This window comes from Eptesicus fuscus, chromosome 21 (assembly GCF_027574615.1).
Source record: "Eptesicus fuscus isolate TK198812 chromosome 21, DD_ASM_mEF_20220401, whole genome shotgun sequence".
Taxonomy (NCBI): domain Eukaryota; kingdom Metazoa; phylum Chordata; class Mammalia; order Chiroptera; family Vespertilionidae; genus Eptesicus; species Eptesicus fuscus.
The window spans coordinates 7,687,208-7,699,891 of NC_072493.1; the positions used below are offsets into that span (position 1 = coordinate 7,687,208).

The following is a 12,684-nucleotide window of genomic DNA, read 5'->3' on the forward strand; positions in this document are numbered from 1 at the left end:
CTGAGAGCAGTGAGGGCTGACGGCTGCTGCAGGGTCAGCACAAAGGCAAGAGGCAGGGCACGCGGGCCTGGAGGCTGCCCGCGCGGCTCCTAATTCCTCAGGGCGGCCAACCTGCAAAGCACAGCAGCGCTGCCAGGAGGGAAGGCGGGCCGCAGCCGCCCACCGGGAGCCAGAGGCCTCAGCACCCCGCCCGCCCTCTCCACTCTCCGCTCCCCGAGTCCAGCTTCTCAGGGCGATTCTGAGCTGACATGCAGGAAGGGCTCTGGGAACAGCCATGCACAACCCTTTCCACGGGGAGCTGTGGACGGGGAGCAGCACGCCCGATGCACAGTGCGGACGTGAAGCGGGGCAGGGAGAGCTCAGATGGACTTGACGCAGAAGAGTTTCACTTAAACTTAGGAACTTAGGAAGCTGGGCACGGAGCCACGCTCCCTCGCATCGTGCTGCGGGGTGTGGAGGGGGTGGGGTGGGAGTGGGTTCTGAGTCGGGCATCTCCTCAGAAGGACTGGGGCCCCGCAGCCAAAGCCGCATGTCATACGCTGTCCTTCAGTCGCCACCAGCCCAGAGCCTGCCCCCTTGCCTCATAGGCAGCTCAAGCGATCACCCACCTGCGCGACAGCTGGTCCTCCTGGCTGCGCACGGAGCTCTCGCCCACGGCAGACGCGCCTTCGGGCAGCTGGCTGAGCTGGTCCAGCACTTCCAAGCCGTTCTCTTCTGCGATCTGCACGATGAGGCTGTCCACCTGCTCCTGCGGCGTGGTCAGCGTGGTGGCCGAGCTCATGGAGTCCTCCATCACCTGGGGGCCAGGCTCTGGCAGTCAGGCCAAGCCCGGGAGCCCCCACCGCAGCCTCACAGGGGCCCCCGGCCACCGCACAGTCACCATCTCATTTCCCGCTCGCTCCCCACTGCCACTCTCTCCAGCCTCTGTGTCACGCAGGGAGTGTTTCCAGCCACCGCCCTGGAGATTGCTGGCCCCGCTGTGCTCGCGCTGTGTGCTGTCGGGACCCCGACAAGGAGTCAGGTACCCGGAGGCGGCCCCACAGGGGCTCAGCACAGAGGACACCTGCTAACGCGTGGCAGCCACACAAGCCGCCCTCCCGACGTGCTGCCCACCTGCCTGGAAGGGGCGACCTACCGAGGTGTGCACGTCCAGGTTCTGCACCTGCTGCTCGAACCTGTCCATCACCGCAGACACCTTCTGCAGGTCCATGCTGCTCAGCGCACGGTCCAGGGCTTTGGTCACCTGCGCCATGTTCTTGGTCACCTGGCACAGGAGGGAGGAGGCAACAGGACTGAGGAGGGGACATCCTACCAGGGACAGGCCCGAGCCCTCCTCTACCCAGGCCAACGAGATCCAGCCCTGCCGAGCAAGCAGCCCTCGGGCGCACAGGCCCTCCTGCAGGCCCCAAGAAACGCCGTCACACTCGCGGGAAAGCCCAAGGACACCCGGCTCCGGGGCTGTGTGCTCTCCTTGGCAGGCACTGCTGTGCAGGGGCTCCCCCTTCCACCCCCGCAGACCCAAAGGGCTCTGGCATGACCCCTTCCAGCCCCAGCTAGTCCCCTGGACGTGGCCAACAGAGGGAGCACCCACAGGTACGAGGCCTGGGCCAGACACTCACCCCCTTCATGGTCACAGCTGTCTGCACCTTGGAGGCCACTGCGTCCACGCGAGACGCCATGCGCAGCCAGTTTACACCTTCGTTCTTCTTGCGAATGGCATTCTCCGCGTACACACGGGCACACTCCACGTTCTTCTGCTGCAGGGCCTGAAATGGGGCAATGCCCACCTGCTCAGGGGCCTGGCCTGGCCTTTCCTGGGGCACGGCTGCTGACGTGCCCCTTTCACCACCTCAGCAGGGCTGCGAGCTTCAGGGAAATGCAGGCGCCCAGGCCCCCAGCCTGCTCAGGAGCCAGGGTGTCCAGGGCAGGGCCCCCAACCAGCCCGCGCGGGTGAGACAGGAAAGCCCTGGAAACATGGCCACCTGTCTCCACCCCTCCACTCCCACAACTCACTCGGCCTCTTCAGCTCCCTCCCGAGCCTCTCACACCACCCCCCACACACACCAGGGCTGAAGGTGAGGACGCAGGCCTCAGCGGGAAGGAGGCTCTCCGGCCCCCTCTCAGCCCTGGGAGCGTGTGGGCAAGACGTCCCCCAATGCAACACCCCATTCAATAGCTGTCACAGAGGCCCCACCAGGGCAGCCAGACCCCCTCCGGGCTTTCCTTCTGTCCCTCCCTGGAGAGGCCCCGGGAGCCTCCAGCCCTGCCCTCACCCCACAGAGGGGTTGCCTCCCCTCTGCCCATGCTCTGGTGACAGGGGTCAGGAGCGACCACCAGAAGCCCACTTCCTCCACCATTTAGAAAAAAACCAAGTTCAGAACGGTGGAAATGAGTAACAGGCATGGACGTTCAAGGAAAAAGCACAGGCAATGCCTCATCTTTCTGCTCTGGATGCCTGGGGGTGGGAGCAGAAAAGGAGCCACTGTGGCCTTAGCTGGCGGTCCCTCCCCTTCCCTGCATGGAAGCCACAGCCAGGAAGAGAAGATGCCAGGAGCCCAGCTGGCCTGCCTCAGAGGTTGAGCGTCGACCTATGAACCAGGAGGTCAGGGTTCGATTCCCGGTTGGGGCACACGCCCGGGTTGCAGGCTCGATCCCCAGTGGGGGGTGTGCAGGAGGCAATGATTCTCTCTCATCATTGATGTTTCTCTCTCTCCCTCTCCCTTCCTCTCTGTAATCAATAAAAATGTACTTTTTAAAAAGAGGAAGAGGAAGAAACCCCAGGAGCAAGGACAGTGGCAGCCGCCTCACCTTCTTCACCTTGGCCTGCTCCGCCTTCGAGTCCTTCTCCGCCTTCTTGGCCAGCTTCTCCAGCTGCTTCGCTGTGAACTGAGCAGAGGCAAGAGCCTGGTCACGCTGGCAAAGCCCTGCCCCCCTAACAAGGTGCCTTCCACACCCGAGCTTGTGAACCAAGTGCCCAGAGCCGCCCACACCGGCCCTCCTGCCCATGGCAAAGCCCGGGTGACGAGCGACAGCAGCAGCTGGCCCCGTGGTTGTTCAGAACTAACCAGGATGTTAACGGAGGGGGGGGGGGGTGGTGTTGCGCATTGGAGGGAAGAGCGGCAGAGCTTGCCCCGGATTCACCAGAAGTGCAAACGGCGCCCAGACAGGAGGGACACTCAGGTGCTCTCACAGCCGCCGTCAATGGGATTTTAAAGGACTTGAGGTCACTGTGTTAAAAGCCTAGTGGAACATCAAGGGAGGAGCCTCATGCCCAAGTGTGTTTCTTAAAGACAGCACACCTCTTTCACGGATGAGCCCACGTGACCCTTGCCCTCAGCTCGAGGTAAGAATGAACATGCCACCAAGCAACTTTGTAACCCCCCTTATCACCAGTCCGGCTGAGCCTGTGCTCCGGTCACAATTGACAGTCTGTCCCTCTGAGTGCGACTCCACCAATGTCCCCGCTCACTAACCAGCAGGGCGGGTTGGGGCAGACGGCCCTTCGGTACATACCTTCAACTGGAACAGGGTATCTGCAAAGAGAGGAGACGATTTGAGGATTTTAAGAAATGTGACGAGCAATACTGCCAACAAGCAGACAGGGTCAGTGGACCCTCTAGGCACGCAGAGCTGGACAAAGCATAGGGGTGGCTGGTACTGCCGAGGGCTCGGGAAGACAGATGGGCATGCAGCTCTGCTCCCGTGGCGGACACAGGGCCTGGGCGACCGCAGGGCCTCCTGAACCTCCTGTCCCTCACCGGCAACACCAGCTGACCTCAAGGGTGAGTGTGCGGGCAACGTGTGGCCCACGGTGAAAACTCAAGGTGGTGGTTTGTAAGTAAAGCTACTTTACAAAGGTCCCCTGTGATTCTTTCCCGGTTTAATAAGGCTGAGGACGCACGGGATAGTCTGCTTTTTTTTTTTTTTTTAGTATATTTTATTGACTTTTTTCAGAGAGGAAGAGAGAGGGCTAGAGAGTTAGAAACATCGATGAGAGAGAAACATCCATCAGCTGCCTCTTGCACGCCCCCTACTGGGGATGTGCCCGCAACCAAGGTATATGCCCTTGACCAGAATCGAACCTGGGACCTTTCAGTCCGAAGGCCGACGCTCTAGCCACTGAGCCAAACCGGTTTCGGCTGGTCTGCTTTTTTATAATACACTCTTTCCCCCGAAAGTAAACGGATGAAAACAGCAGAGCCTTCGAATCAGGCCCAGGAGCCTCACCATCCACACAGAGGAGCCGAGGAGACCTGACTGTGTTCTTGGCTAACCCTCTCGGTAACGGAACTTGCTAGGAATGCACCGAAGCTCAAGAGCCAGCAGACTCCAGTACAGTGGTTCTCAACCTTCCTAATGCCGCGACCCTTTAATACAGTTCCTCATGTTGTGGTGACCCCCAACCATAAAATTATTTTTGTTGCTACTTCATAACTGTAAGTTTGCTACTGTTAAAGAATCGTAATGTAAATATCTGTGTTTTCCAATGGTCTTAGGCGACCCTGCTAGTAGTTCTCAACCTGTGGGTCGCGACATTAGAAAGGTTGAGAACCACTGCTCCAATACATCTTAAAGCTATCTCAACGGATCCAACGTCTAGGTTTGGAGGTGACACCTCAAAGGGTTGACCACACTAGCTCAGAATGAAGACATCAAGTCCTACAACCAGAATGGGGCAGACCTGTGACTGGAGAAACCCCAGGGAACCTGACCTGGGGCGCAGTGGGCTTAGAGCAGGAAAGCAGGGTTGGCCGGGTGTGGCCAGCTCTGCCCCCCCCCCCCCCCCCACCGCGCCTCCCCGGCCCAGCTATCTCATCCAGACTCATAAAGGTCAAAACTTTGTGAAGGCAAACCCTCACCCTGAAGAAAGTGCTACGGGCAACACGAAACTCCCTTGAGAACTGACTGAAGGATGGAGTCAACACCAAGGTGTGTGTTGGGGGAGGGGGGGAGGGTGTTCAGCTGCTGAGGCCATTTGTACCCAATTCCCTTCACACAAAGACGACACGGGTGCTGGTTTTCACACGTCACAAAACGGGGCCAGCCCTTAGCATCCAGCAGAGGTGGGCAGCCCCCTTCCGTCGGTGTGTCCTCGGGTGGCGCAGGCGGCCCCTCAAATGTTTCCCATCTGCTGGAGGGCAGGTCCCGCCCCGGGGGGCTGCTGGCCTGAGCTTTCCCATCTTTCTTCGCGGGGTTCGGGGGCAGTCCTGTCACTGGTTCCTTTTTCGGGGCCCTCTGACCTGAGGTCCCAGGGCCCCAAATGCCGAGGTCCCTCGCCGGTACCGGAGTTGGGGATGGGGGCAGCGGGGATCGAAGCGCGGAGGCCGGGGGATCGGGAGCCTGGGGCCGGGGTCGGATCGACGGGCATTGGGGGGGACAGGGCGGGGTGCCGAGCATCGGGGGGCCGGAGACGGAGGCCTGGGGCGCCCGCCTGAGGCCCACCCGCGCTCCGAAGGGCGGCGGCCTCTTACCGTCCATGGCCAGGCCGGCAGGGGAGCCCTCGCAGAGGCCCTGAGACGGAATCTCCAGGGGGCGACGAACGGCGGGTGGGAACTTCCGGGTTGCTCCTCACTTCCGGCGGCCGGCCCCTCTCGCGAGAGGACGGCGGCCCGTCCCGCGAGTGGTGGCGTTGCCGTGGCGACCGCGCCGCCCCGCCTGGCCACGGCTTTTGTGAGTCACCGCTTGGCGCGCCCGCCGAGGAGCGGGTGCCCGGCCGGGCCGAGCCGGCGGGGCGGCGGGCTCGCCTATGAGGCTTTGCAGAAGCAAACACAAGCCCGGGAAAGGTAAAGGGCCGCCGGCCCGCCGTCTCTGTGGAGCGGGCCGCACCGGCGGGAGCTTGGGGTGCTGGGCGCCCCGCCCTCCTACGCCTGAGTCCCGATGACCGTGCATCGGGGACCTTTTCTTCCATGGAAATAACCAGTTTAGGGAAATGGAGTCACCCAAGTCTTTCAAGCTGCCTATTTCATTCTGAACCAAAGAAGGCAACTGAAGAAGAATGCATCCATTGCCCTAGATTCAGTAAATCATGTCCAATTAATTATCCATATATTCCAGGTGAGGAGCAAATGGGGTGCACCTTTTCAGGCCCAAAGCCTAAGGAAAGGTCGATGGACAGCCTTTCCTATAAGTCTGCAGAGGGCTCCCCTCGGAAGGAAGGGGCCGCCAAGCAGCAGTTGCCGGCACCTGGAGTCAAAGGTAGGACCCACCCAAAAGGGGACAGAGCCCGAGGCTGCAGCTTCAAGGAGCTTAGGGATGGGTGAACAGGGATCCTGACAACAGGGTGGAGGGTTAGGATCTTTATGTAAGAGGGAACAAGTTCAGTAAAGGTTGGGGGAAGTTGCCAAGTGTTACATGCATAACAGTCAGGAGGGGCTCAGCGCCCAGACACAGTGAACACCGCTCTGTCCCAGCGGGTGGATGCACTGTCGCTCCTCAACACTCGAGACTGGACCCGAAGTTTGGAAGGCTGCCCCAGGCTGGAGCACAGTCGCCTGTAACAGAGGTTGGCAAACTCATTAGTCAACAGAGCCAAATATCAACAGTACAATGATTGAAATTTGTTTTGAGAGCCGAAAACCGACTTCTGCGCAAGGGCCACGAAGTTTCAATCGCACTGTACGTGCGCTCCCGCACGTGGTATTTTGTGGAAGAGCCGCACTCAAGGAGCCAAAGAGCCGCATGTGGCTCGCAAGCAACATTTTGCCGACCACTGGCCTATAAGAAGGGACAGAGGGAGCAGAACCTCAGTGGGACAAAGGGCTGCAGTCGTTTGGCAAATTTATCCACTTCATCCCAGTCCAGTGTGGATAGGGGGATGAGGCCACAGAAGCAGCCAGAAGATGAAGTCTTCTCTCGGTTCTACCGTGTGGGTTGTGGACATGGAATTTTTAATTAAAACAAGGGACGTGTGATGGGGTCTGTGCCGTGGAAAAATGTCTCCAGAATAAAGGCTATTGGGGGCAGCGAGACCTGTCAGAGGCCCATTGCTATTAGGTAGGAACTAAGGAGCCACTGGCAGTGGGAATTACAAAAGATCCAGGAGGTAGGACCAGCGGAACCTGCTCTGTGATGAGAGGTGGGGACCCGAGCCAGGAGGGTGGGTGGCAGTGACCTTGAGATTGAGTAGTTGCTGGGTCAGGAGGAGCTGGGCTCAGGCAGGTTCAAATTTTAGCATCTGTGGGGTCAGGAGGAGCAGGAAGCAGTTTGAAATGAGGGTGTTGAGCAGGGCTTGGATCTCAAATCCCAGTAGGAACCCTCCTTTGAAGATGGAAGACCACAGGAGGAGCCAGAGTCCTAGGGAGGTTTGGAGAATGCTACCAGCCTATTGGGAGGCTTTTGGCTGCAAATCACAGAAAAGCCAACCAAAGGAGGCTTTACTGCCGAGGAACTCAATGTCTCCCACGTAAAGGGAGGGTCAGCGGCAGGGCACACGGCACAGCTGGTGAACCCAGCAGGACTGTGTGCGCCTACACTTTGCCACCCTCGGGATCCATAGTCCCAGATTGCTGGATGGCTCCAGGTGTCACACACAGACAGGACCGTCTAGTCCAGAAGAGGCATTGCATCGTGTCAACAAGAACCTTTTCCCGGTGGGCCTCACCTGCCTGGCATCTCAGGATGGACTCATCTGCAAATTCCAGGGCTGGACTTCTGCAAGGGAAGCTGTAGGCAGGGCACTGCCTGTCACACTGTCATTTCAGAGGGGTGGGGAGAGGCTGCACATAGAGGGGAAAGGTCAGAAAGCTAGAGTGAGGATGGACACCCTGGCGGTGTGTCTCGGTTGGAGCGTCGTCCCACGCCCTGAAAGGTTGCGAGTTTGATTTTCGGTCAGGGCACATACCTATGTTTGCAGGTTTGATCTCCGGTACGGGAGGCAACTGACCGGTTTCTCTCTCTCTCTCTCTCTCTCTCTCTCTCTCTCTCTCTCTCTCTCTCTTTCTCTCTCTTCTCTCTCTCTTCTCTCTCTCTTTCTCTCTCTCTTACCTTTCCCCTCTCTCTAAAAACTAATCAATAAATATATCCTTGAGCGAGGATTTAAAAAAAAGTGAGGCTAGAGTTTCAAGAAAGAAGGTGAAGAGTGTGGCTTCTAGAGTTTCAAGAAAGAAGATGAAGAGTGGGGCATCTCAGCAACAAGGGTCAAGCTACCGACATGCGGGACCTCAGGGAGTCTCCACAGCCGGGCGCCAGGTGCCCGGAGCCACATGTAGAGACGATGCCGTTACCATTCCATGTACAGGAAACGTCCAGAAGAGGCAAACGTGTAGAGAGGGAAGCCGGGGTGAGGGTGAGAAAGGGGTGGCCGCACATGGGAACAAGAGGTCTTAAAACTGGATCCAGGGTTGCCCACCTCTGAAAGTTTACTAAAAATCATTGAAGTGTATGTTTCATTTTATTTTATTTTTTGAAGTGTATACTTTATAAACAAGTGAATGTTGTGGTATGTAAATTACACCACAATAAAGCTGTTAAAAAAAGAAAGGAGCCGAAACCGGTTTGGCTCAGTGGATAGAGCGTCGGCCTGCGGACTCAAAGGTCCCGGGTTCGATTCCGGTCAAGGGCATGTACCTTGGTTGCGGGCACATCCCCAGTAGTGGGTGTGCAGGAGGCAGCTGGTCGATGTTTCTCTCTCATCGATGTTTCTAACTCTCTATCCCTCTCTCTTCCTCTCTGTAAAAAAATCAATAAAATGTATTTAAAAAAAAAAAAAAAGAAAAGAAAGGAAAATTAGTCCGCAGTGTTCAACGCTGTGCAGAGGCTGAGTAAAGCCAGACACGGCCACGTGGAATGAGAGTGGCCAGTCTGTCTTGGTGGCCTGCAGGGAGCGAGGGGAGACAGTCTGCCAGGAAGAACATCGAACGAGGGCGCGCACATCTGCTTTTCACTTGAGAAACAGACCTTTTGGAAGTCGGAGTCTCTTTAACCTAATACCGTAACAGCTTCAGGGAAATGGAGAGTTCCAAGTCAGGAATTCTGTGTATTGTCCAAGTATTTAAAGTAAGCTTGACTACTATGGGATAGAAACCAAAGGGACTGCTGGGCTGGGCTGGGGGTGCTGGCTGAGGGGAACGGGCCTGCGGGAACTCTGGAGCAATGGTACGTTCTGCATCATGTTTGGGTGGTTACCCTGGCGTGTGCAAGTGTGAAAACTCACCCAGCTGAGCAGTTAAGAACGTGTATTTTATCTTGTGTGGATTACACCTCAAAAAACCATGGAATATAGGCGAGTCCTGGTCTCTGAGAGCTGCACCCAAACTCTTTTAAGTCTAACTGGATGTGATGGATAGACATGGTGTCTGAGGTTTGCTGCAAAGTGAAGGTACATGCGTGGCTGCTGGTGTTTCCCCAAGACAAGCCCAAGTCACCCACCACGAGACGCTCCTCCCACCTGGATGTGGTCTTGTCCTTCTCCCTAAATCACTCTTGTAACCATCAGAAGGTGGCAGAGGGGACTTCTGAGACCGGGCCCGGACAAGCTCATTGGAACGCTCGCTGGGGCCTGGGGCCTGGAGCTGCCCCCTGGTGGAGGTGCTGCAGTCAGCTGTGCCATCTCAGCCTTCCAACCAGAGGCCACAAGTCAAGCAGAAGCCAGTGTTCGCAGTCCTGTGAGTGGCCACCTTGAATGTCCCACAAGGAGAAGAATATTCCATATTCAATTTTTAATCAACACATATTACTTTAAGTTAAATATTCATAACCTTTAATTAGTTCTAAGCCGAAACCGGTTTGGCTCAGTGGATAGAGCGTCGGCCTGCGGACTGAAAGGTCCCAGGTTTGATTCCTGTCAAGGGCCTGTACCTTGGTTGCAGGCACATCCCCAGTAGGGGGTGTGCAGGAGGCAGCTGATCAATGTTTCTCATCGATGTTTCTAACTCTATCTCTCTCCCTTCCTCTCTGTAAAAAATCAATAAAATATATATTTAAAAAAATAAAAAATAAAAAAAAATCAATAAAAACGCATTTTTTTTTTTTTATTGATTTCAGAGAGGAAGGGAGAGGGAGAGAGAGAGAGACATCCATGAGGAGAGAGAATCAAGGATCGGCTGCCTCCTGCACGCCCCCTGCTGGGGGTGGAGCCCGCAACCCGGGCACGTGCCCTTGACCGGGAATCGAACCCGGGACCCTCCAGTCCGCAGGCCGACGCTCTATCCACTGAGCCACACCGGCCAGGGCAAAAACGCATTTTTAAAAAAAAGTAGTTTTAATATATAAAACACTTGTATGAAACAATGTGAAAAAATAAATTCCCCAAATGAAATTAAATGGAGAAAGGATGACATGAAAGTGCCCAGGGCAGGCTGTGGTCACTCGGCAATGGTTAAAATCACCCAGACTGTGCTGCAGGGTTGAAGTTCAAGGGAGCTCTGGACCTGATACCAGGCTCCAGCATCTCCCTCTGCCATCAGCCTTGGGCAGGTGATTTAAACTTCCTGCGCCTCAGCTCCTTCATCTGTCAAACGTAGGGTTCTCGAGGGCCTACATCAGAAGCCTGTCGTGGGTCATTATTCACTGTCATTACTCCAGGGCTCAGCACGGGCGACTATTTCCCGTGTGGCTAGGCCCATGAGGTGTTAAGTGGGAACAAGGGAAACTGCCAAGCCATCTGGTGCAGGATGTGATGCTGGGAGTGCTGTTTACGCACACACATATGCACAGAGACCCCTGTGGTGCTTTACCAGAGGCATGGAGGGATATGCCTCGAACTGTAACTCCCAGAGGTGCAGGCAGGGAAGGGCCTTCTGCTTTTTGTAACACTTGACAAACTCAGCATTTCACAAGTTTTATGTATTCCTTGTAAACTTAGTAAGTTTAAGAAACTGTGGCCAACATCAGAAGTGTCCATTTGTGCAGCGTTCTGACTGATAAAGTTCTGTATAGAGAGCTGTTACCAGCTTTAGGATCCTTTGGAAATTGTGCACCTGAAACTGCACCTCTGAGGCACGCCTGCCTTTTTGAGGTTGTCTACCTCCTGAGCCTTTGGCAGCTGGGTCCCCACGGTGGATGGCAGAAGTCTCCTCTAGTCCTAGAAGGTGTCTGGGTTAAGCTTTTGAACGCTAATGCACAGTTCTGACTGCTTCCAACCTCACCTGTTTCTTTGTCCTGAACCACGAATCGAGTCCCTGTGCTTTGGCCGTCACCAGACGTTGTCTGCTTCGCTGCAGACTTACTAAATACCCGGATGTTTCCTTCCTCCTAGAGAAACCTGAGGCAAAGGTAACATCGGGCTGGAACAAAGCCGTCATTCCACAGATCATCGTCACTTCAGCCTCAAATGAGGCTCTCATCGGTTCCAGCGGAGGCCAAAAGCAGAGGACCATTCACGAGGAGAAAGTATTGGGCCCCTATGCCCGACACAGGAATCCCAGCACAATAGACGCCTATGCTTTACAGAGCAAAGAATAAACAACCACCTGAGTCGCTGTCCTTATTCTCTGTGCCCTGAGTCCCAGCCGTGATGACAGAAGGGCCACCCTGCCTGTGGGAAGCTGCAGGTACCCATTCAGGATATGAACCTCCATAGCCGGAGCGCGTCCTGGGAGCTTAGGTCTACGGCGCTCTTCGGTTCCCTTGGTAACCGTCGCCAGAGGGAACGCCCCGGAAGTGGGGTCGCTCCAGAGCCGAGGGAGCCGTCTGCGCCTGCGCCCCAGGAAGTGGGTGCAGCGCTCGGCATGGGGGAGCCGGAGCAGGAGTCGGAGCAGATCCGCCTGAAGTGCGTCCGTAAGGAAGGCTTCTTCACGGTGCCTCCGGAACACAGGGTGCGGTCGGGGGTCGCTCGGGGTAGAGCCGCGCTCGCTGCGGACGGGCGGGCCCGACAAGGTCCGGGCCCTCAGTGTCGTGCTAAAGCGCCGAGGTTTCCGGCACGGGCGGGAACGGCAGTCCCAGAGTTCCTCGCGGCAGGCGCGGAAGCCGGCGGCCAACCCCGGCAAAGAGGGGCAGCCTGGGTTCCGGGCGTCCTCTCCAGCGTTTTTTTAGTTTTGCGCCCTCGACGGGCTCGGCAAACTGACGCAGAAGCACCTTGTGTCGGAGGGGGGTTTGCCCGTGGAAGCCTCGGGGGCGTGGGCTTTGAATGGGTCGGGCCAGGCTCGGTCTAGCTTTACAGGCACCATTGCCGCCCCTTTTGTAGAGACGAGGGTGAAGGTTAGGGGCGTTGAATGATTTTACCACGATCGACTCGTGCGGGGGATGGCCTGAACCCTGGCGGCTGGATTGTAGTTTACTTGATGGTGCTCTGAAAGGCCCAGTCGCGTACCCAGTAAGGCTCATTCACAGCCCTTGGCGGAGCGAGCCCAGGAGCCGCCCTGCGCCATCGCCTGGCCCCGCAGCTGCGCCCAGGTGCGGGCGCGTTCCCGGCTCGGTGCGCTGAGTGCTGGGAGCCCTGCTCTCCGCTGCGAGTTAAGACACACCCAGATCAGGACATCGCCAAGTGCACTGTAGTAGGTGGTTCAAGACAGCCACCAGCATTTCAGAGAATAATTCACGGGGGGGGGGGGGGGGGGGGGGAGAGCGGGGCAGGAAGAACTTGTGGAAGGGCTGGCATTTCGCCGGGCTGAGAAGTGCTACTGTGTCTCGGGCACGCAGAAATGAGGAGGCCAGACTTAGGGAGTGGCAGGAGCCAAGTCAGGGAGGAGAGAAAGAGAAGGGGAATTAGGTGGGAAGGAGGTGGAGGTGAGATCACCGAAGAGCTTC

The 12,684-nt window shown here is 56.9% G+C and overlaps 2 protein-coding genes and 1 long non-coding RNA gene across 17 annotated transcripts in view; 2 read left to right on the top strand and 1 right to left on the bottom strand.

Annotated features, from left to right (window-relative positions):
• On the bottom strand, positions 1–5,555 carry CHMP1A (charged multivesicular body protein 1A). The gene is made up of 7 exons (XM_028143394.2): positions 5,472–5,555; positions 3,514–3,533; positions 2,809–2,886; positions 1,620–1,766; positions 1,136–1,264; positions 609–796; positions 1–111 (listed from the first exon to the last, which is right to left on the bottom strand). The coding sequence occupies exons 1-7, from the start codon at positions 5,476–5,478 to the stop codon at positions 90–92; spliced, it is 591 nt and encodes a 196-aa protein (XP_027999195.1). The 5' UTR covers positions 5,479–5,555; the 3' UTR covers positions 1–89.
• CDK10 (cyclin dependent kinase 10) overlaps positions 3,751–12,684 on the top strand; it is a 14,868-nt gene continuing 5,934 nt past the window's right edge. For 2 of the 15 annotated variants that reach the window (XM_054710727.1, XM_054710729.1), the window contains exons 1-2: positions 5,095–5,138; positions 6,055–6,195. In XM_054710727.1, the coding sequence (XP_054566702.1) occupies positions 5,118–5,138; positions 6,055–6,195 (162 nt within the window). In that variant the 5' untranslated portion in view covers positions 5,095–5,117. The other 13 variants (XM_054710723.1, XM_054710725.1, XM_054710732.1 and 10 more) reach the window with 11 other exon arrangements.
• Positions 9,302–11,285, top strand: LOC129147676 (uncharacterized). The gene is made up of 3 exons (XR_008554956.1): positions 9,302–9,316; positions 9,434–9,602; positions 11,195–11,285. It is a non-coding gene; the product is annotated as an uncharacterized LOC129147676 (long non-coding RNA).